Here is a 25,510-nt window from a genome sequence, read left to right as displayed (position 1 = left end):
ATTGATAAAATTCAACCCAAACTCCCTATGACTGGTTTCTCACATTTAAATTATGTTGAAAACCTATATTGAATTCATATCAAGATCATTAATAGCGTTAGAAATAAACTATAGGTACGGTCCATTTGGCAGGGGTCAGGAAAGCTTTACCAATAGTATTCGCTTTAAAGAAATTATATTACATATTACCTGTATGGGCAAAAATTTATTCTGTATTTAGACACTTGTCCATTTACTCATATTATCAAGAAATTCAAAACTTCCAGCTATGACTTCGTCTAAATTTTTATGTTATACGACATGAATTAATAACTTTGATTACCAACTCCGTCATAAGAAGCAGAGGAAAATATCAATGCATATTTTTTATCCCCTATCTGAAGAAAATATACACATCGAAAAGGAAATATGTTTAATTTCCCGTGAATAATTGGCCAAATTTCAAATTCAACACTAATTAGGTGTAGTGGAAGTAATGAAACACCTTCAAAAGTAAGTTCAAATTTATTAAATGGAAAAGGTTCACGATATTAAATTCAAAGGGGCCAAGGGGCAACTCATACCGAATTCTCTAAAAGAAAAAAATACTTCAAGAATTACAGCACACCCATTAAGGATTGTTTTAAGATGAGGGAAAAACAATTCCCAATATTCAGTGATTAGAGTAGCACGATAGAGTTGCGCAATTCGACGAATTTGCTGTGTTCTTTATAAATTTTTAAGGTTGTAACATAATGCCACCAAATTTTTTTTTCAAAACACTTCTGCATTATTGTTCTGTGGGGATTTATTTTCATAGATTAGCGAATTGTTAAGGTTATGTATTGTTTTGTATCACTCGTATGGTACGTAAGATGGTAAGAGCGTATGAATGTACTAGACCTACAAAAAAAGTTCATACATAAATTGTAGAGAATTTTATTCTCCAACTTCTTATAAAGATATTTTTTGTGTAAAAGTACTAGTTTTTGACTTATATTGAAAAAACGTAAACAAAACCCTGTTTTTTTGTTAATAAAAAAAATAACATATTTCCGGGTCAAAATCTTGGAAGAAATTTTATGGGGGGTAAGTGCTCTATTTTCAAATTCTGTACTTCTCCTTTTTTTATTTTTACTTCTTTGGAAGTAATATTGATATGTATATCACTAACACTTGAAGACATGATTTTGTAAACACATATAAATAGTAGAAGTAAAAATTAAAAAAAGGAGGAGTGCAGAATTTGAAAATAGGGCACTTAATTAATGAAGAAAAACTTCACGTGGTATGATGTTTCACTTAATCCCTTCTGTAATACGAATTTTCTTAATTAAGCTCGAAAAAAAGGTCATAGCGATTAAACTATAATGTGAATTCAGAATAAAAAGGGCTTTAAGAATATGATGTCGAAATATCAGGGCCGTATTTAAAAATCGAAGTTAATCATGATTGACGAAACGTTGAATTAAAAAATTAACAATTCCACCGTGAAAAAGAGTGTTAAAAGTTGCTGAGGAGAAATATGATATTGGTTTAGGTCAAATGTTAACAAAATATTTCAAAAACCAAACAATTTGTCAGATGTTACACCTTTGATTGCGCAGCTTTTCTCCCATTTGACCAAATTGCATCCCTTTCTAGCAACATTTTCCAATAGTTTTTTAGGTTCTAGCATCAGAAGGACTACTTGCCGTAAATAATAAATTGTTAGTGTGGTTAGAATTTAGTGGCTATGGACGTTGGGTAAAGATAGTAATACTGATATAGAACAATTATTGTCTTTATTGTCTAAAATTGCAAACGTGATCAGGACCGATTTTCATATTAAAATCACAAGTATAGGTAATAATTACCCACCTAATTAAAATTCTACATTACTACAACGATAGGGGCAATTATACCATAATACGTTAAAAAATGATTTATAGAATGCGAATTTAATAACCACACTATTAGATGCAGAGACGAAGTGAAGGGAAAAATTACAACTTTGTCATTAATTATTGTAAAAAATAATTTATGTAGTTTTATTTTAATAACTATTTCATTCGATTCGGCCAAAATCTGCTAGAAAGGGTTTCAACTTTGTTATTAACGTAATTTACCTAAAAAGGCATGGTTTCGCAGTAATTCTCCAATGAACAACTTTTAACATTTATATACGGTCAAAGTGTTTTTCTTTTATCAGAGTTAACTGTGAAAGAGGCCCCAAACTGCTTTGCCGATAATTAGCACCTTCTCCCTTTGAGAACCATTTTTAGCTCCCTTTTTTATGAGAAAATTTGTCAAATTAATCGAGGTTACCGGAAAATTAATACATATCAATGACTTTGGAATGATAGTACATTTTAGCTGCTATGCAAATATGCTTTATGGTCGTGCCCTAGTCGTAGGGAGCTTTCTACACATTTCCAATTATTTTAATAATAACGTATTATGTTCATTTCAAGTATTGCTTTACCCGACATCGTATTTCATATAGAACCTTTGACTAATGTCAATCTGTCAGTGTTAACATGAGTCATTATCAGAGCTGGGCAGTATTCGATTTTGTAAATACCTTTTAGTATTCAAATCCTTTAAAGTACGTATTCAGATACTTTGTAATTAAATACTTTTATGGAAGCAGTATTTGTATTTGTAACTCAAATACTTTCACAAATATTTAGTATTCGAATACTTCGCAAGGTATTTGAATACTTGGAGAAGTATTCGAATACTTCGCATAGTATTTGAATACTTAACCTTCCGTTTTTTACCAAAAATCGACTACTCCAAAATTTATCGGGAAAACACTTTTTCTTATTAATTTTGGTGCGTAGAATCCAAAACAATTCGAATTTTTTCGATCATACTTCGCAATCAAAAGTTATTTACTAGAAATCAATTCCATTCAAAGGGCTGTAACTTTTGAACTAGTAGCCCAATCTTGGAACTGTTTGAAATTATGGATTCTACAGGCCACATGCTATAAGGAAATTTTTTTCCTGGTCGATCTGAGACAATTTTTTTGCGGGCCTCAAAAAAAGGCAGTGTATAAACCTTCCTTTTTTTACGAAAAACCGACTACACCAAAATTTCTCTTACTTTTTCGATTAGACGTCTCAATCAAAAGTTATGGGCAAAAAAAACCAATTTCGGCAAAAAATTCAAAGGGCTGTAACTTTTGATCTAGTAGCCCGATCTTGGAATTGTTTGAAATTATGGATTCTACAGGTCACATTCTATAAGAAAATGTTTTTTCCGGGTCGATCTGAAACAATTTTTTTTTCGGGTCTCAAAAAAAGGCAGTGTATAACCTTCCTTTTTTACCAAAAATCGATTACACCAAAATTTCTCGGGAAAACACTTTTTCTTATTAATTGTGGTTGCGTAGAATCCAAAACAATTCGTACGTTTTCGATTAGACCTCTCAATAAATAGTTATGGACAAAAAACAAATTTTGAAAAAAAATTCAAGAGGCTGTAACTTTTGATCTAGTAGTCCAATCTTCAAACTGTTTGAAATTATGAATTCTACGGGCCAAATTCAATAGGAAAATGTGTTTCCCGGTCGATCTCAGACAATTTTTTTTTTCGGCCTCAAAAAAAGGCAGTACTTTTAAGTTATTCAAATATTTGAGAACAATTTAGAAATGTTTAGGTAAAGTTTCCATTGTCACAAGATCAAATATAAAAATCCGATACATCTGAATACCGAACTCGATAGTCTACGTAACTTAAAAACAATAGGGACCTTTCTTATATCCTTAAGACCATATGTACCAATTTTCAAAGCGATCGCACGTTTCTAAACAAGCACACGGACAATCGGATGGTCAAAAATGGATCTGTTCCAAAATCGCTAGGATTAATTTCAGAAAGGCGTACCATGTGCACGACGCTTTGAAAACTGGTACACGTATTCTTAAGGATATAACTGGTATAAGAAAGGTCCTGGTAGGTACCTCCTATACAGGGTGTTTTTTTGGGAGCTTTAGTTAAAAGTTTCTGGGAAAGTAAAATAGGTAGGTTTTTGAAAATTTGTACTTAGGAGTTACTCTGAAGGACGAATCGATGTAAAATATTTTCAAAATGGCCGCACTTCCGGAAACACCGGAAGTAGATAGTAACTTCGTTATTTTAAATGGCAACCCCTATTTTTATTGCTTTTTTGGATTCTACGTGAAATTTCACTTCTTTTGATACCCATATGTCGATATCTACCATTTATGGTTTTTAAGTTATTTTGACTTTAAGAAAAAAAATGGCGAATGCAGATGGTACCTTGATAATTGATTACTTGCAAACGGTTGTAGTCATGGCAACCTATTTTTATCAGTGCATAGAGAATGAATAGGGCTTTCTTTTAGTGCACTTAAAAAAAAGTTAAGTTGCGTACGACCGCCCCTATGGATATCCAAATTTATGAAACTTCAAAGACTAAAAACTCAGTTTTTTTTAATGGAATGACCACGTTCTTACTATTCCATGAGATAGAGAATCGAAATGGGCATATTTTGACAATACATGTTCCTATAGCTATCTTTAACAGTTTCTGACTTATTCCTATTTTATTGAATTGACACTATTTTTTAGGATTTTCTTTTTAGTAGTCGGCCATGATTCTACAACAATTGAATTTTAAACAAATCTAGTGACACTAATCCATCACCCACTGTTATAGGTTAACATAAGTTTTTCAAAAATCGAAAAATCACTCGCAGTGGTTTCACCTATTTTGGAATTTAATTGTTATTTATGGTGAAATGGACAGAATCGCGGCACGTGCTTGCTGTACATTCATTCGAACACTGGAACGAAATTGTATGAATTTTGGAAATGTACCCCCAAATGCACTACAAACCGTTGAAGCACAAGTGATACAAATTGCAAATTGCAAATGCAAGATTAACAGAATAAATTCAATGCAAAATATAAAAAACTTCGTTGAAACATTTTTGGTATGGAATTGTTGCTAGAACAGATATCGCATTACCTCTTTGAATTTCCAGACTTACACGTTCAGTTGAATGACTCTGTTTAGATTTCTCAAAAATTTCCCGTCCTATATCCTTAATAAACACGAACTTATAAATTAAGATATACCTAAGTTCGTGTTAATAAATGACTTATTTAGACTAGAATCAATGATATTAAAGAATCATTTCCTTGATTTGTTTAAAATTCGATTGTTATAAAATTAAGGTCAACTACTAAAAAGAAAATGCGAAAAAAATGGTAGATATCAATTCAAAGAAATGGGAATAAATCAGAAAATGTTAAAGATAGCTATAGGAACATGTAATATCAAAATATGCCAATTTTGATTCTCTATCTCATGCAATAGTAAGAACATGACCATTCTATTGAAAAAAAACTGAGTTTATAGACGTTGAAGTTTCTTAAATTTGGATCTCCATAGGTGCGGTTGTACGCAACTTAACTTTTTTTTAAGCACACTAAAAGAAAGCCCTATTCATTCTCTATGAACTCATAAAGATGGGTTGCCACGACTACAACCGTTTTCAACTAATCAATTATCAAGGTACCATCTGCATCCGCCATTTTTTTTAATAAAGTCAAAATAACTTAAAAACCATAAATGGAAGATATAGACATGTGGATATCAAAACAACTGAAATTTCACGTAGAATCCAAAAATGCAATAAAAAATAGGGGTCCCCGTTTAAAATAACGAAGTTACTATCTACTTCCGGTGTTTCCGGAAGTGCGGCCATTTTGAAAATATTTTACATCGATTCGGCCTTCAGAGTAACTCCTAAGTACAAATTTTCAAAATCCTACCTATTTTACTTTCCCAGAAACTTTTAACTAAAGCTCCCAAGAAAACACCCTGTATAATAATATAATAACAATAATACGCTTTTACTCCCCTTAAATTTGTATATTTGTATATACTATTTTAAATTTTTAATGTATTTGAGTGACAAGTATTTGAATACTTTTTACTGTATTCGAATACTTTTCAAAGTATTCGAATACTTTTTATAGTATTCGAATACCTTTGATATTATTAGCAAAGAGTAACCATAATACTCTTTGGTATTAGAATACTTTTGAAACTATTCGAATACATTCTAAAGTATTTGAATACTTATTTTTTTAAGTATTTGAATACTTTTCAATGTATCTGTATCTAGTATTCGCTTGTGCTGGACGTAAAAGTATTTCGTATTCAAATACCTTTGATTTGTGTAAAGTATTTACTATTTAGTATTCAAATACTTTTTGAAAGTATTCTGCCCAGCTCTGGATAGACATTTAGAAATGTCACAAATGCGGCCGGTAAAGTGACGGTGAGCCCGGTACAGTAACAGGTGCGGTCAGTAAAGTGACAAGCGGCAGGAAACGTAGTCTGCTCTGCCTCTGTCATGGATACTCAAATTTCCTGACAGAAAGTAGGCATGAAAATGAACAATTAGATCAAAGGTTACGGGTTTTATATGCGTAATTACCAGACTCGATTTTTAGCTGTGAAAATGAAAGGTTTCAGGACGATTTTGGGTAAACTAAAGTATTTCACAATTTTACTGAGAGGAAATAGTATTGTTCAATAAACAAGAACTACAAGAATGAATTCAACAAGGGTCATTTGTATACTTTGTATATCACAGTTTTTTCCCACAGTTAGAAAATTTACCATTGTTGTAGAGAACTATCGCTTACTGGTTGTTGTTTTTGCTACTTTACACGTAAAACCACATTTCGTTTCATGTACACATGAATGTGTTGTGTATAATTACCTCCTGTATTTTGTTTATCTCCATGGCCTTGTTTTGTCTTAATGGAGTGTTTTTATAATTAGTTTCGTACGTTGTATGAATAAGTACCTAGTAATGATCTTTATTATCCTGGGGGGATCAGCATAATGCTAACAAGTGCAATTAAACATGAACATAGAAAACATTTTTAACAACAACGTGAACATTTTGACAAAGATACGCTATGCGCGAACAGGAGGTGTTGTAGTCGTACGCTGTGGGTGACAATAGAACCTGGAGGAACTTACGCTATTGGGCGAACAGTAGGTGTTGATGGAGTCCTACGTTATATACGTGAACAGTAGGACTAGGGGGAGCCTTCTTCGCTATAAGAACAGAAGTCGACTGAATTTTTGCAACGTGGTGGTGCAAAAAGCAGCGACGACTTGCTTTCCATTCCTGAAATTTACTGAACTCCTGAAAATTCTTAAAAAAAGGGTGTTTACGTAATGTCTCACAGCCGCCTCAATTCAGTTTTGGCACCCCATGTTTATTTATTTATTGTTCCTCTCTTGTTGTGATGTGTGATGGGATGCGACACTATACAAACTTTAATCATATTCTAGTCAAATTATCCATTCATTACTCAGTTCTTTGATTATGTTTTTTTTATAATGGCATTGAATATGGCGCATTATTTTTAACTATATTACTCACACCTTATCGCATATTGTAAAATGTGCAGTAATATTTACATCATCAAAACTTGTAAACATTGCGCTTATGTAACAATGTTAATGTTAAATACCATAATTATGTAATTTATATGTGTAGAAGAATAATACTTGAATTTGAATATTCCCAGAGGCCAGTGTATACGAAAATAAAATATTTTTTTATGATCCAACTAAAGTTAGCTATAAATTTATAATAACGGAGTAATGGAGCAGGTGGCAGTATAGTTTGTTTCACAATTAAAATTAGAAACCTAAAAGTTTGCTGTATTATAGAAAAAGACCTCAAGCAATCTGTATATGTCTTGTATATTGTATTGATCGCTCGCTTCGCTTCTAGACACACGGAACATCGCTAATAGATGGAAGCCCGCAGTGAAACTTACTGTTGCACAATAGATGGCATCAGTACCACAATTTTTACGATTTCAGGATACTAAACATATCGAGGAAACTATTTTTATTTTCTCAATGGTACAAAATTATTCAAGGTTCAGTTTTACACCTCATTCAGATTAAATTTCACATTTCCACAAAGCATTATAGTCCAGGCTTCAGAGATCGAAAATTGTGCGATTCATGAAATAATTCCTAGGGAATCATTACAAACGACCCCATAAAAATTTCATCCAAAATTTTGACCCGGAAATATGTTATTTTTTTATATTAACAAAAAAACAGGGTTTTGTTTACGTTTTTTCAATATAAGTCAAAAACTAATACTTTCACACAAAAAATACCTCTATTCTCCGCAGCAACTTTTAACATTCTTTTTTACGATGGAATTGTTAATTTTTTAATTCAACGTTTCGTCAATCATGATTAACTTCGTTTTTTAAATACGGCCCTGATATTTCGACATCATATTCTTAAAGCCCTTTTTATTCTGAATTCACATTATAGTTTAATCGCGATGACGTTTTTTCGAGCTTAATGAATAAAATTCCTATTACAGAAGGGATTAAGTGAAACATTATACCACGTGAAGTTTTTCTTCATTAATTAAGTGCCCTGTTTTCAAATTCTGCACTCCTCCTTTAATTTTTACTTCTACTATTTATATGATTTAAGCACTGCGTTTACAAAATCATGTCTTCAAGTGTTAGTGATATACATATCAATATTACTTCCAAAGAAGTAAAAATAAAAAAAAGGAGAAGTACAGAATTTGAAAATAGAGCACTTACCCCCCATAAAATTTCTTCCAAAATTTTGACCCGGAAATATGTTATTTTTTTATATTAACAAAAAAACAGGGTTTTGTTTACGTTTTTTCAATATAAGTCAAAAATTAGTACTTTTACACATAAAATATCTTTATAAGAAGTGGGAGAATAAAATTCTCTACAATTTATGTATGAACTTTTTTTCCTAGGTCCAGTAAGTACATTCATCTATCTTCGATGTGTTTTTCTTCTTCAGATAAGAGATAAAAAATATGCATTGATATTTTTTATGACGGATTTGGTAATCAAAGTTATCGAGTCATGTTGTATACGTAACATAAGAATTTAGATGAAGTCATAGCTGGAAGTTTTGAATTTTCATTGAAAATAAGAGTCTAAATACAGAATAATCTTTTGCCCATACAGGTAATGTGTAATATAATTTCTTTAAAGCGAATACTATTGGTAAAACTTCCATGATCCCTATCAAAAAACTTACTAAGCAAGAGGAGGTTTTAAAGAAAGTGCCTAAGTTGGACCATTTTTTTCCACTTCAATCTGACTCTGCTTCTGCTAGCATTTCCTGCGTTTCTACACCAATATTAGACCGCATAAATGTTGAGGAAATTTTGAATAAATTTGCTTCACAAAAGGCTAGGAAAAAAATGTTTTAGAGAACTATGACTTTTTTATTATTTAAAAATACCTTTTTCGATTCAGTTTTAGAAAATTATTATTTTTTCTTATCTAAAAACGCAAATAATTTATTTTTCGTGAAATTATACTATTCCATTTATTTTCTATTAAAGACTAATTTTTTAATAAAGGATTTTTTAGGTGTCGGGTGGGCGCTTAAAGGGCTGTGCCTAGGGGAGAAAATGTTCCTAAACCGGCACTGCTTCCAGAGGTTTGTACCAAGTTACCGCCCGGGGTGCGAAAGTTCTGATAAACTTCCCTGCTTTCCCGGCACGTGAACTATCGCTGTTTATTTCCAAAAGTCCTAGTTTTGTAAAATATATACCCAATCGTTTACAACATACATTTTAACCTGAGATTAAAAAAGAATCCGGATAGGATACAATGGAGTAAATGGAAACTAGAAGCTTGCCCATATTCCTTTTCGAAAAGTGTTGGTTATTCTCTACACGGGGTAAAAGAAGGGCACAATTTCAACCCTTCAATGACGTCAATAAAGTCCCTGAATTCCACTATTCGTTACTACTGCAGCCCGTCAACTAAAATTAATTAAAAGTTTTCGACGTAGAGATTTATATTTAAAGCAATAGCAATATTATTTGAAACGAATAAAACCACCAAAGCATCCGTTTTTAGTGCAGACTATTAATTGGTGTCATACAAATTTCGCATTGTAACTCCAATAGAATATGTTTTGTGTACTACAAATTGGAAATTCGGTCGCTACGTGGCATTTCGAACAAAAACGTGGTTTCCAATAGAATAATAAGTGTCTTATTACGAGTGTACGTGGACTATCTATAAATTAGGCATCAGGGTGAATTCCTCAAGTGTTGTGTGATTACTGCGGTAGTCCATAAATTGCAACTCAATTCGCATGAATAACGCATTTTTAATTTTGCATCTTATCAAACGTCCTATAAATATTAACTTATTTATCTCGTAAAAAAAGACGAAGGGCCTTCTTTTTCTTTTTAACCTTGTTAGAATGTGTAATCTTGAGAAAATTACGTATCCCGGGTTCGACTAACTAGTTTCCTGAAAATTCCCACACATAAACCGCTACAAATTTCATCCGCATTCACATATTTCATCCCGAAGGTTGATTAATGCAATTGGTCATTACATATATAAGGATGACCTATACGCTTCTCGCCCTTACGTAATGTAAGTCAAGTGTGATTGAGGAGAGGCGTTTTGTTAAAAAAAGTGTGGATGATCGTGCTCGGTGGCTTGTATGAAATGAATTTTATAGGGGTTTACAGCGGGTCAAGACTTCTCAAGTGCACTTCGTATCATTTTGTGTTACTATCATCGACACGTTATCAAGGGCCGATATTAAAACTATCGCATGCGTCACGTGAATGCAGATTTAGCAATTCTTCCGTCATGCATATGCAAAAATGTTCACTGGATTTTACTACAAAACGTAATCTGTTGCTTATAGCAACGGCCCTTTTAGCACATTTTGCAGAAAAAAACTTTACACAATCTCCGTTTGGATTTACAACGACCCTTGCATTCGGTATAACTAAATCTGTCGGCCGTTTGAAAATCAAGCTGGGTCTTTCGTGTCACATATATGTCTAAAACATATTGTACGCGTACATACCCGCAAGCTCAAAAGACTGTTCCATGGTGTACACATAAAGTTACTAAGAGCAAAATAATCAGAAACAAGGTCGTAAAAATTGTCATCATTTGTATAAAGTGTGTTCTGAATAAAACATAAACAAATAGTCCGGGCGAGAAATTCGGTAAAGCGCATTATAAAGGTTCTAACGGCAAATCTTGAGACATTTTGGTGACAAGTGTTTTTAGGGTAATTGGACTCTGCTGAATCCGACTGTGCCTGTCACCACCTCGAATTTTGGCTGCTAAGGGTTCAAATCAAGATAGTCCAAAACTTAACTGAAACATTTTTTTCTTGTTGAAAACAAAAATATTATGATGATTTTTATGTAGCACATACGTGTTGCCAAAAAAATTTAAGATGGCGGCTGAAATAGAGCTCCAAATGCCGCGTTTTGTAGTATTCTTGATTTATTCTACTTTAAGTGAGCAAAAGAATTATAATTTGTTTACAAAGTGCCTGCTTAAGTAAAAAAGAAATACAAAAACTTTACTTACACTTTTTCAAAAATAGCGGACAAGATGGCGCTTAGTTTGACTTTTTGTATGCGATACACAGGTAGTATTAAAATCATTATTTTTCGTTTAATTTCATATTATTTATTACCGTATTACAAACCCTGTATAAAAAAATAAATCGAAAACAAAACTTAAAAAAAATGGAAGTGAGCAAAAACATTAGGCGTATTTTTTCACAATTATCTATATATATAAATTGTATCTGGAGGAATGTATCGTTAGGCCTTATATTGAAAACGCTAAAATCTATTAAACATAATTAAACAAATTCGTGTACCGAATTTTATGCGTTATCACCAGGTCGGTGATAATACATCACAATTGGTGCCCAACGTGGGGCAATATAAGGCTGATGATACTGCAGTGGTGATTAGAAACGAAGGTCAAAAACGTGAATAGATTTGAAATTTGTGGACATGATTTTGCGTTCAAATTCAAAACAAAAGCGTAACGTGATTGACGATCTTGAAGATCGAAATAAAGATGACGGGGTAAATAGTAGCGAAAATGAAAGGGGATATGTGGCGGCGGCGGTGACTCCTGAACATTCCGCAATAAATCCGTGTCAAATTCAATTAAATAATTTAGATCAGGGCAAAGGGAATAATCCCAAGAATATAATACAGGATGAACGAAGGGAAGAAAAAAAGGCAAATTTTCAAAGGCATGGGAATCGTGTTGAAGGGGGTGACGATGATGAATGGGGCAATAATTATGAACGAAGGGGGCCGCGTAGAGAGTTAGATCGAGGTCGCGGTAATACGGGGGCAATACCGAAACGATACGAAAATGATTTTTTTGAAAATGCCTGGTCATTGGAAAATAGTGGAATACCACAAAACACGCGTACGCGAATATCTGGTCCCAATAAACAATTTGAATCCTTAGGTGTTAAGCAGTTAAACGAAAAGTTGCAATATTATGTTGACCACCAACAACCCCTAAACGTTGTGGCGCAACCAGCGTACAGAAATAACCCAATGGATTTGTTTAAATTTCAAAAATATTTGCCAACTTTTGGGGGCACTGACTCAGAGTCGCCTATGGATTTTCTGGATGAGGTAGAGTTGGCTTTCGATGATTTCCGTGTAAGTGAGGGGGATAAGTTAAGGTGCATAGTTAGATGTTTAAAAGGGGCAGCTCATAAATGGCGACATGTGTTTGCCAGTAACGTTACTATACGTACAGACAGTTTAAAGAAGCATTCATTGCGGAGTATTGGGGCGAAGGTGCGCAAAGGCAGATTCGGTATAGGATTGATAATGGAGTATATAAACGCGATATAAATGTTAGTATGGCAGCATACTTTCTAGAGTTAGCACACTCGGCCAAATACTTACACATGCAGTGGTCAGATAGGGAATTAGTGTATGATTTGGCGGCGCACTTTACGCCAAACATAGAAAAAACCATTTTAAGCATGGGAAATCCGACAATTTCGGATACTTACAAATTGTTACAAAGACTAGAGGATGCGGAACTTCGGCGTAATTCATAGTCAGTTGATAATCGTAAAACTGGTGGGACGGAGACAATTTCCAAAGAGGCACCGACAGGGTTTAAAAATTGGCGTTTGCCAGAGAGTGCTAGTAACAATAACTATACGAGCCCTAAAGGTACTAATTTTAACTATAATTTTAATCGCGATAATAACCAGTATAGGGGCAGGAATAACGCGGAAGCAAAACCCGCATACCGCCCGGCGGCGAATAGTAAAGGGGAAGGGTTATCATACGGCATTAAAACTTTAGAATATCAAGAAGACCCTAACCAAGATGTGGCGATCACACAATCATTGGAACCCACAGAGGCGAACTCTCGCGCGTGCGATATTTCCAGATAGTTCGGAAAAGCAGGTTACAGAAAAGGGCCAAATCCCCAAAGTTAGCATCAGTATTTGCGGTCAGGTAGTGTCCACATTGATCGATAGCGGCTGTGAATTGTCTTGCGTGTCAGAACAATTCTTTGAAAAAGTTTTGCTGCCTAACGGAGTTCCGGTATTACCCGTTTCAGGCGTTAATGTTGTAGGAGCGATGGGGGAACGCAGTTGTCGAGTTCACCACCAAGTGCTGATTAAATTTGAATTAAATGATCATGCGATGGAGACTATTTGTTTAGTGGTTAGGAATCTAGTACATCCCATAATTTTTGGATCGAATTGGTTGACGGAGATTAACGGAATTATCAATTTTTCATACGGTAGCTTCACTTTTTCTAAAAGCAAACAGCTAGTGACTGTTGAATTTTTGGAATGTATAGGAAAAGAGGAAAAGCAAGGGGAACAGGAACCCGAAGATGAGTCGTTTAAAGTTATCGGTAATATTCAACTTAGTAAGGAGGAAAGGGAGGACAATCAAATCATAAATAAAGATCAACAGGTTGAGTTAGGCAATTTAATGACAGAATTAGGGGAAGTCTTTTCCGAAAAACCCGGTTTAGCGACCGTTTACGAGCATGCAATCAATGTTACCGACAAATCGCCGTATTTTGTTAAGCAGTACCCCATCCCTTTTGCGCATAGACCTGAATATAGTGTGCTGAATCAGTACTGTTTCAGGTAAGTAATTTTGAGGACAAAATCACTTGTTTCATTGAACAAATTCGGTATCCTCAGTAGCAGCCTCTCTTTGTTCTTTAGTAATAAATCGTAATATGTGGTAGAAAGCTTCAGACACTGTAAATAATCGAATTTTCTTTATAATTTCTGAAATCGCTGTCGCCCAAAGGACTAGGCCACACGAATTATCCAACTCTATATTCCAGAATATTTTTTACAGCTAGTACAAAGGGCCCAAATTTGAGGCCTAGGTACGCGTGGACCCTGTACATCCTCCTATCGTAATTCAAGTTCCAGAATGCGCAATCGCACACCGATTGATTCTTCTTGAAGAATTCCGACACTTATATCTTCAGATCCTATGTTTTCGTCCTCTTTTTTTGTTACCAATATTACCAATTGTATGAATCGGCCATTTTTTCACCACCAATCAAATAAAAATGAGTGACCCCTTATATAAACGTAAAGCGGTTAGGTTAGTCCTATTAGCCTTAGTTTTTTTCCCTTTATCCTTGTGTCTTTGGCACGTTACAAAGTTTCAAAAAGATCTTTTCTAAGAAGTTTTCTACGAATACTCCTCCTAAAATTCCAAAAACATCCCGAATTCCTAATATTTCAAGGAATTTAAGATTGTTTAAAAGATTTTAACCAATATATTTAACAAGTCGCGTTAGAAGGTGCTAAGATGATTTCAAAGGCTTAATAGTTCCTCGTAATTTTTATAAAAACACTTTTAAGATTTTGTAACCATAGTTCCTAATATTATCAAAAAATTTCAAGAAGAAGATTGTTTGGAATCTTACAAAAAACTCTTAAAAAAGTGTTTCCACTTTTATGTTTCGCCGTGATGATAGTGCTAACTTTTTGCTTGTAAAAAACCAGAGATCTTTGGGGAGCCCTTTGGCAATAGTTTTAAAATTTGGCAGATTTTACGGAGCTTTCTTCATGTTTCTTCTTTCAAAAACGTTTCGTTGTAAAGCTGTGGTATTTGTAATCTGCACTTATTTATGCTCTGTAACGTTTTTACGTTTGATATATAAAGAATCCTAATCAAAATTTACAATAGGGGCAACTAAATCCTTCGCCAACGTGTGTGCTTCCTAACAACAAATTAAGAAATTAGCGCAATTAAACTAATGTGACGCAATTTCTTGTGTTTTAATAATTATGAATGGTGTAAAGCAACAAGCGTCTATTCATTCCATTTTTGCGATGACTTCGTATAGCTGTATAGCATTTTGGCGGAAATAAGAAGAATGACTGCTATTGGATATACTTTGTTCGTTCGTACCTCAATTTACGTTTTGCAAAAGAGTGGTATGATCCGAAATTTTGATAGGAGAAATCTTATACCCTTCTAACTTAAAAGTTACAGGAAAAGTACGTCTCAATTATGTTTGATTACAGACGTTACTTGTTTTACAATACTTCTCTAAACTCCGGTTATTGATCGCCAATACAGAGACTTTTTGTCGCATTTATTTTACTTGAAAGTAAAACATATATTATATAGATATTAAAATAAACTGCAAATTACAATTTTGAGCACGATTTTGAGTAATTTGATTTGATCAATTTTTCATTCGTGGTAGCAAAGCAAAGAAGCCTTGCTGACTTTGTTCCGATAACGTAATCATCGCTTACGCTCTTGTTTAACTAAAATTTAATTAATTCCGTTTCTCTTTTAGTACATTTCCCTCTTGCGCCCTCCAATAACTGACAGCACAGCGCCAGGCGCCGAGCTTATTGATAAAGTCGAGTGGAAGCAGGTAGGTTGAATAAATTTGTTTTACTATTTTTACCACTATTTCTAATTCCGTCGTCGAAGTAAAAACGTGTTTATCTAGTCGAATTCTGTTTGTTAATTGGATAACCACAAACTTTGTATAAATAGGGATATTAATCATAATCCTGTTTTTGGTAATGAAGAAAGGCGGCGTCGTTCTGTTTAGTGTACTTACTCAAAGTTATACTTTAGGCAGTGTTTGTTTTACAGTTTTAATCATGATCTTGCTTCTCGAGACTTTGATGTTAACTTTATATACAAAACGCTTAATGAGCGGCAACTAAATTGCACCCAATTAATTTAAAAGTAGATAATTGCAATTTATGTAGTCACATCCTTTTGTGAAAATAGATCTTCATCGAATTTTAATCTTATTTTGCCTTACAGGTTTTTGATATTCTATGGAGTGATCCACAACCAGGCGATGGATGCATTCCAAATGGACTACGAGGAGCCGGAACGTATTTCGGCCCTGACGTAACAAAGAGGTTCCTCAAACGGAACAAAATGCTGTACTTAATACGTTCGCATGAATGCAAACCGGAGGGATATGAAATTAATCACAACAATAAAGTAAGTATGTATTAAATTTCTGTCCTATTCTTAACCATGTAAACAGGAAATCGTTTAAAAGCTTTTTTAACGGAATGGAAATGTTGGAACTTAGAGCCGACGAGATCTTGTTGGCTTCAAAGTAAAGGGAACTGTATTTCAGGTTATAACAGTATTTTCCGCATCAAATTACTACGAGTTGGGATCGAACAAAGGAGCTTATCTGAAATTAGTGGGACCACAACTTGATACGCACTTTGTTCAGTATACGGCGGCCACCGGTAAAACAAAACGTCTTACCTTTCGACAGAGAATAGGCCTTGTTGAATCCTCGGCGATAAGGGAACTGAGAGGGCACATTATGTCAAATAGGGAACGCCTACAGCAAGAATTTCAGAAAGCCGATCCCGATTTAACCGGTAAGTAACTTTCTTGTTTGTACATTCGATTACTCATACTCAACTCTTCTTGTATCCTCGCCTGTACCCTTTTCAGCTGAAACGTTTTTTTTTCATTTGAGTTATGTGGGAGCAGCTATTAAATTGGAAAGTTACGGTTTTTCCATATGCAATAAATAATATTGAAATAAGAGAAACAATTAAAATCGTACAGCTCATTGCGGGAACCACAATGTGGTAATCTTCTGGTATTTCAGTTCCTAATCTTACAAAATTCTATACACGAGAATAGACTTAGGCGTTATCTACGTCCCACGAGAACGAATAAGGATTCAAAGGTTTACTGGACGCTAGACGGTTGACCGTAGCTCGACGTTTTTAAATCAAGCATTAATGAATTAAAGTGCGTAGTCCGGTGGTACAATGTGGGATTCACTATCGATTCGATGTAATTAATTGGGTAATTACACCGCACATTTTGTAACATCGGACTTTATAGATAATATACTTACTCGTAGATAATTAAGTTCTTGCCTCGGTTTTTGTATAGGTTTTTTTTTATGTAAGTCAGGGGTTTACTAAGGTTTTGACCCACAACCTTTTATAGTGTCCACTGTCCACTGCCCAGTATCGGTTTTAGGTTTTACTTTTAATACGAACCGCGCGTCAAACCTGATTGAGTTGAAAATGCTACAGAAGTAAAAATTCGATTTTAGTTTCAATCAGGGTTTCAATTAACCAGATAGAGTTGAAAGACAGAATGCTTATAACATAATTAGGTTGGTCTTGACAAACTTTTGCACTTAATCGCCTCCAAAGTTTAACATTGTTTTCCGAAACACAAATGCCCATTAACGTTTTTCATTATAAATATTGTGTACACCGTAAGGGTAATTAAAAACTCGCTTTAAAAGTTTTCTAATTAAAATATCACTGCAGAGTTCCATTAATATTTAACTTTCCCCCTTAAAATAAAAGCAAAATTTGACGAAATAGAAGAATCTGGAGGATCTCAGGAATCTGAAAAATTGAAAGGTATGCAACATCCAAAGAAACGGAATCTGAGGAGTCTGTATATTTGAAAATGAAGACTCGGAAGACTCCTAGAACTTTGCCTTACTGTGCATTATTATATTATTTTCATTCAAATCAAAACTTTTACTTATTTTGTTTTATGGATATCGGCACACAATTCCTACGCGACGCTTGGCATGAAGAAAAAAGAACAAGGATAGTGACTAATGACTCAGGATTGCGCAAAAAGCCGCAGAAATCATTAGGCATGATTTTAGAGATTCTCACAAGAAGCAAGATTCTTGCTTCTTGTCTTGTCTTGTCTTGCGCAATACAATAAGTGTTCTTGCATATGGTTTTGCAAGACAAGACAAGAAGAACCTTTGCAAGACAAGAAGGCTTCGCAAGACAAGACAAGAAACACTCAATGCAAGACACAACTTTCACAAAGCTTGTGTAATTCTTATTATATTACCTATACTAGTCGACTGTCATTTAAATACATGATCATTACAAACCGACAAACCCCAAATTTCACTTTCATTCACACTAAGCTAAGACACTTCGTTAGGTGACAGAGAAATTAAAATTACCCCTTAATTACTGGTAATACCTCAATTGAAAATAATCCTTACCAAGTTACAATTCACTTGATTTACCTATACCTGTATATGCTGTAGAAATTTTACAGTTTAAAGTTGTTTGAAAACATTATTCTAACTTAGTAAAAAATTGCCTTTTCTTCAAAATAAATAGACACTAATAATTTATAATTTACGCAACATTTGTGGGATACAAGATTGTTGGTTTCGCTTTTCTGAAAAATTTCCCTTTTTTCTGTAGGATACGAATTCAGTAAGATATGACCGTTTAAAGTTGGCATATGTTCGTAAATAGTAATTTGTTCAAACCCTGTCAAAAATAAGAGGTGAAAAAAAATTTCATATGACTACATTGAAAAACTATTTTCAGAAAATTTGGGACTGCTTGTATAAATTGTATTAATACTCTGTCACGCCAACAATTCTACGTCAGTTACCTTCTTAAACAGCGATAGTTCTAACGCTACCGTGCTCAGGCTATAATCAGACTCAAAACAGTTTAAAAGAAAGTAATAACGGAACTCCGTAAACAAACAACTTCGCAACAAATACATCTAATGATAACTTTGGAAAAAAACCGATGACAGATATGAGATAAGCCATTACCGTTTCATCTACTTCAATTTCCATGTCATTTAGTACATTTGCCCTTTAGTTGAAAAAAAATATTTGTAAAGGGAAACGAATTTAAAGTAAAAAGTTGAAACCGCATGTCGAGATAATTTGGAATGAAAGAAGTCGCAAAGGTAAAATGCTACTTTACAAAAAGAAATATATATGCTTTCAATTTATCACGACTATAGTCGGAATACTTTGAATTATTACTCAGCTTCTTTTTGTACGTGCGGTTGTTACCCGACACAGATTGTATCTTCTCGCTCCTCACAGCTATAGGCCTTTTTTGCCCAACGAAGTAGCGGAAATTTAAAAGATGAAAGGGTTTTGTTCGTGTTTAGATATTAAACATGTCACTGTTCATCGGCAACCGTTTTCAATTTACCTATATCGTTATTTAAAGTAAGTAACTTTATCGATTTGGAGTGTATTGGACGTAAAATAGCAAACTTTAAACATGTTCTCGTGTGGGAATACTCAAGTTTCCAATACTGTCAGTACCGATTTTCCGTAATTCCAATAGTGTAAGTATTCGGAAATTGCTTCCAATGAAACTAGAATGCTTACTCAGTGTTTTACACCTATACTGCTGCCCAACATAAATAAATAAAGGCCCTTTTTATGATCTCATCCGTGCTTAAAAGTTGTACACAAACTTTTCACATGTTATTTTTCAGGTTTTATTCCAGTAAGCGAATGGTGCAAGTCAATGGAAACCGCAACAGAATTGGGGTTGCCATGGCGAATGTTACGGGAAAAATTAGTGGCGCTAGAAGCCGACACACAAATGGTTAATTACTCCACTACTTTTGATAAAATTAATGATAGTGATATTACTGTAAGTACCAACAAAAACGCACTGATACCTTTGAGATCTATTTTCAGACCGTCCAAGGCGCAAGTACCGTTGTCGAACTTATAGTCGGCAATACAAAGTAGTTTGAGGCGATCTTTTTGCGAATTAATTGATTATAGACAGATCCGGTAAATAGAGACGAAGTTCTTACAAAAACCTCTGGCAAAACTATTTATTCTACCCCAAATGTCCAAAGTTGATTTATTCTTCACTTGGAAACCGCCGGAGTGGAAGTGACGTGGAAAATGTTTATGCGTCTTTATTCGGTTTATTAAATCACGAGCGTCAATTTCGTAAACGGCATGAAATATTTCACTCGCGTTTTCATTAAAAATCCTTTGAGGAATGTGAATTTATAATATAAGTAAAATTGAAAGATTGATTAGAATTGGCAAAAAACGGCGGACTGCAAAATCAGGGTCACGGCAATTACTTTTGAGTTAATATGAAAATTGGAAATTAAAATTTCCATTTGCTACAAGTACTAAATTTGTGAATTCTGTTGAGTTAGAGGTTTTTGATGGTTTCAAATTATTTCCCGTTCACATCCGTTCAATAATAGTTTACGAAGCTGTTTTGGATTTCAATGCGGTGCGGTATTTGTTTAGGTACGTTTGAGGACGAAAGGCAGATGGAATAATTATCAAGCGGTAGCGGTTTCGAAAACAGCAAGGGATGGGATTAGCTGTATTGTCCGTCATTAGGTTGCGCGTCGCGTAATTACCCACGGCGAATTTCCTAGGAAATGTCGAGATTAATAGATGCGTCGTATGCAACGACTATTTAAACACAAGGTAACGCAACCCTTCATCGCAAGACGCAAAATAGCTTTGTGGGAATATCGGGCAGACGTAAAGGAAGCGCTTGGGCGGGTGCATGTGGAAGCACGCTGTTTTTTCCTATTTGCTGCATCTTCGTCCTCAAACCAGCGATTAAATACATGTCAAGTTCATTAATCAGCGGTATATGGTGCGCTCTTAACTTCCCCTTATAAATTAATAAGGAAAAGAGTCACTGGAACACCCAATAAATTCTCTAATCATCCATACATTTTCTGTTCCTGCATCCATTTCGGTATCATATAAACTCAGTAAAGCTGGAAATTGCATTTCCGATTTCCGTCAGGCGTAATTTACCTAACGGGATAAACATGCGATTTGTTTACATTTCATCGTATGCTTTGACTAACTGTACACTCCATTACATCCCATCACTGATAATGCAATTTATTAATCGAATGGTTTGCAATTACCGAAATGAAGCAAATTCTCATTTTTAACATTTTAGCTTAATAAATTGCATCGTTTACTGTTGACCCATCTATTAGCTACTAACGATGAACGTAATGACCTACGCGCAGATTGTTTCATCTTTGCGACTTTTTCAAACCTTCCTTTCATCGTCCATTAATCTTAACTATAATATTCACACGTCCATCTAATCCCCAGCAAAGAATGCTCTCGTTTAACATTTTCCACCCCACTTGCGCCGTTGTGGCGAATGGGACTGATTTTTCTGGAATGGAATATCTTTTAGATTTAAATTAAATTATTAGTGTGCGATTTATAGTCCAGACTTGAAAAAATAGAGCAATTAATTATGCGGTTAACATTGTTTCAGGAGTGGTTAGGTTACCCTAAAGAACTTACAGAAAGTCCTCACGATTCCACAGTATGCGGTGATAAGGAAGTGATTTGAAATTCATATTTTTACACCCTTTGCACCCCGTTTACTTTGGTTACACCTAAATCCCCAAGTGTATTGACTTGAGACTGACAAAAATAAACGAATTAAATACGCTCTTAACGTATTCACCGCTTTCACTGACAACAATATCATTGGTACACGCAATGAAATTTACCATTACATTGAAAAAAATTGAACTTTACCTTTTGAAAGCATACCCTAAACGAAAATCCACAAAACTAAAATCAATATTTTTAAACGAATAGGTACCGTAATTAGAGTCGTATGGACCGGTCCCCTTCCGATGCAGATGAAATGTTTCCTGATTCTGATATTTTACATCCCTGCAGAGCTCCAGAGAGGGGTTGGAGTGGAAACTCTCATTGCCGCTCATTCCCGTAAAGCTCAGACCAAATGCGGGATCGTGGGAAACTTGAAATGGATTTATAATGGTTCTAATTTGCGCATACGTTATTACAAATTAAGCACATTGTAGTCTCTGAGAAGAAATCCACACTGATATTATATGGAATATTTATAGTTACTAACTTTGGTTGTCGCAGTTTTCGAATTCTTGAGCGTTTTACTGATTCATTTCAGCACCTCACGGATCCTTATACTGCAGTATGCAGCCAATCAAATGTTGACATTCTTGTTTAAACTCAGATTTGGCAAATAATGTAGGATTTTTTATAATTCGCTTTCCTGCAACCGGCCGCAAGTGAGAAGTGAGATAATTTAAAACATTGCATCAAAATGTATAATACAACGAATTGTTTTGTGAAAGTGTACACAAGAACTAATGCCCAAAAACTCAACAGCGCAGCAAGAATTACAAATATCATTTATCTATCGCACGAACTGTTTGATCGCAAAGGAATTAAATCAAGGTCTGCTGCCTCACCCTAGACAATTAATTGAGTACCATAGCAAACATTTGAGAAATTTGATGAACTAGATTCCAGTTTGTCTTGCACTTTATCATCTCGTTCTAATTTTCAGGTTTCATCAGTTTAGAAGAGTTTTCGGACGCATGCAACTTAATTCGAGAACACATGCCGAATCCAATTAGCCACGACCAACTGTTGGACATGTGCCGACTGATGGATATGAACAAAGATGGCTTAGTAGACCTTAACGAATTTCTGGAAACGTTCCGTATGGTAGATCCCGAACAACAGGGAGGGGAGTTTAGAACTTTCTCAACGGAGTTGTCCAAAGTAAATGTGAAAACATCTCCCAATCACCTTTCCGATAAAAAGGAAGGTAATGGTCTGGTGCAGAATGAAGTTTGTGCGTCACCCTCGCTCAAAGACGATCTGCATTCGTCGTTATTTGGGTCTCCCGTGCATAACGTCGTAGAAAATAATATAGATTCGCCGTTACTGTCGAGTCCAAAAGCGTCTAATGTAACAGTGACAATAACCAATACTTCTCCACCTAGCTCTCCGAATTCCTCTTCGAATATTATTAATACTCTAGGAAAATCGCCTGTGTTGAGTAATCGACTTGCTAGAAAGTAGAATTAAATTTATTTTAAACGGTTTGGTGTTTTTAATCATTTCCCAGCCAATCTGTTGGATAAAAGTCAAAAATCTGGGAATCTTCTCGCATTGTGATTTGATTTGTTTCCTAAGTTATTTAAGAGGAACATAAAATCAATATAGAATTAAGTCTATCTTTATATACCTACCAATTTCGAGCGTAATTTGAACAGTTTCGTAATATAAGCTAACAAAAGTTGGATGAATTTATCAGATAATGGGAGAGAATATCCTGTGTTATAATTGCTACTCCATATGTGAATTTATATGATGTTATAAACTTGTAGTAGGTATAAATGTCGTTTTAAATGGTGCTATATAAACTCTTACTATGTTAAAAGCGCGAATGTTTTCCAAACTTGCTTAAACAATATACAAACAACTAAAAATTATGAATAAAAAAGACAAAACGTTCTCATAATCACATATCTTATTCTACTACACATACTTATATAAATGTTAAAAGATTAATAATTCAAATTAATGAAAGTTATATATAACAGTTGTAAGCGTAAAATTTCTAATAGGAGCAATAAAAATCTAGTATATCTAGATTGAGCTAGTAGATTTATATTATATATACAAAGGGGCCACTTCCATGTATCCTAAATATAAAACCTAGTTTATATCGCTTGTCCAAGTTTCTTGTTATAGTTGTAGATGAAATATTATATATTTAAATAATTATCTATATAAAGTAAGTGTAACCCAATATTTTGTGATATAATTTTTATATGCGTATGTATAAGTTAAAGTAGTAACGAATGATGGGTTTACAGGTGGGTTGGTATCGAATTTTAATGTATAAAATGTCGCCTAATAGAAAAAATGGTGGATGACCAAATTTTTCCAATTAGAAGTAGATGCATAAAATTCTACCATCCTGAAGGAGTTTTTCAATGATTCCCAATTAAATTTGACAGACATGTGTTAGGTTCTTATTTTAAATCATTTACAATATTTTGAATTATTTAATGAAATATGTCATTTTGACTTTCTTACAAATTGTAACTGTTTACAACTTTTGGAAACAATAAAAGTAAAATTGAGTTCAATTATTTTCCACAACTAAGCCATTTACATCGCGATTAACCACCTTTGTCCCTAAATTCAATTTTATAGCATTTGACTAATAGGACAAGTACCTATGTCAATGCTACTTATAGTATACCTGTTAGCAACGTGTTATCTCGGTTGACATGTCTCACTGTCGTAAAGCAAAAGAGGAAACGAAACACAAAGGTCTAATCATCTTTGAAAAATTGAAAACCTGTTCCTTATTATTCAAAAATGCGGGTTAGTAAAATTGCAAAGTTTCAAAAATCGCTTTTTTATTCAACGATGTATTTAATCTATATTTCAGTAAACCGAAACCCCCTCCGATTTTGTATAATTTTACAAAATGTTTACCTCATTTTTCAAGATGGTGAAAAGAATTCGAACCCCCAGTGCCAAGAATACGCAATGATTTTACATTCATTCAGAAGAAAACTGAGATAATACGGCTATCGAAAGCTTAAAAGCTCGATCCTTTTCCGCGGACCGTCAGGTCAATCTGTTCTTTTCCCTCATAACGTTTGTCTGCTCATACCATACCACTGATGAAGCAAGCAAATAAATCTGTCTCGTACCTATGATGTAAATTTACAGTCACATCATACGAGGGGTCCTTTTTATATTCCCGGACTAAGCATGAAAACCAAAAACGAGAGGGACAACACTATATTTTTCAATTTAGTACCCCTGATTTTGAATACAGGTGTAACACCGTTTTAATAACATCTTTAATCCAGTATAGAAATCTTCATTTGGTTTTTCCTTAACAGCTGTCCATAAATTTGGTCCCCCTTGGTGTTTTTTTGGGACTGTAAGGTGTATATTTAATGTCTTCGAAGCCACAATCAGGCACAGCAGCTTTTGAGAGTCCGAACTCGTGCACTTGTGAAGCAACAAGGCACCTTGCGTCAGTTTTCCGCGTCTTTTACTTTAATAGCATCTCTAAGGCGATACATTCAGCTTTGCATAACAATCTCCCGTTACCGCACTGTACCCTTATTCATAAAATCAATCAGTAAAATTGCCAGAGAGTCCCAAAAAATGGTTGCCATTATTTTTCCTGCAGAAGGGGTGACTTTAAACTTCTTGGGCGAGCTGGAGTCCTTCACATTGTGCCACGACATCAATAAAATTAATAATGTTGCAATTGTTTTGTAAATTACCAAGGCTTATGTGATTAAAAAACAACATAATGAGAAATGGCATTAAAATTCGAAACAGCCTAGTCTGCGAATATAAAAACGAGCCCACGTAGATTAGGTTCCATGCTCTTGCAAATCCGACTGTTTTGATTTGAAAGTCCAAAGTAATAAGTTACTTGTGAAAATTTCAGTTAAAAATACGTATTCAGGACTAAAATCTTTTTTAAATAGCTTTATCACAGCCATTCTGAAAGATGCAATTTTATTGT

General features: G+C 34.3%; 1 protein-coding gene across 1 annotated transcript; it reads left to right on the top strand.

Annotated features, from left to right (window-relative positions):
* Window positions 1-13,208: 13,208 nt before the first annotated feature.
* On the top strand, window positions 13,209-24,066 carry LOC116169122. The gene is made up of 7 exons (XM_031485149.1): window positions 13,209-13,967; window positions 15,679-15,759; window positions 16,164-16,349; window positions 16,492-16,747; window positions 19,635-19,795; window positions 19,843-19,892; window positions 22,497-24,066. Exons 1-7 carry the CDS (start codon window positions 13,209-13,211, stop codon window positions 23,020-23,022), a joined length of 2,019 nt encoding a protein of 672 aa, XP_031341009.1. The 3' UTR covers window positions 23,023-24,066.
* The last annotated feature ends 1,444 nt before the right edge of the window (window positions 24,067-25,510 follow it).

This window comes from Photinus pyralis, unplaced genomic scaffold (assembly GCF_008802855.1).
Source record: "Photinus pyralis isolate 1611_PpyrPB1 unplaced genomic scaffold, Ppyr1.3 Ppyr1.4_LG4, whole genome shotgun sequence".
Classification (NCBI taxonomy): Eukaryota; Metazoa; Arthropoda; class Insecta; order Coleoptera; family Lampyridae; genus Photinus; species Photinus pyralis.
This window is presented reverse-complemented; position numbering and strand designations above follow the sequence as displayed.

Coding starts and splice junctions, on each gene's coding strand:
- LOC116169122 (XM_031485149.1), top strand. CDS start 13,209: ATGTGGCGATCACACAATCATTGGAACCCACAGAGGCGAACTCTCGCG. Junction 13,968..15,678: donor CGCATAGACCTGAATATAGT/GTGCTGAATCAG, acceptor TTTCTCTTTTAG/TACATTTCCCTCTTGCGCCC. Junction 19,893..22,496: donor CTTATAGTCGGCAATACAAA/GTAGTTTGAGGC, acceptor CTCGTTCTAATT/TTCAGGTTTCATCAGTTTAG.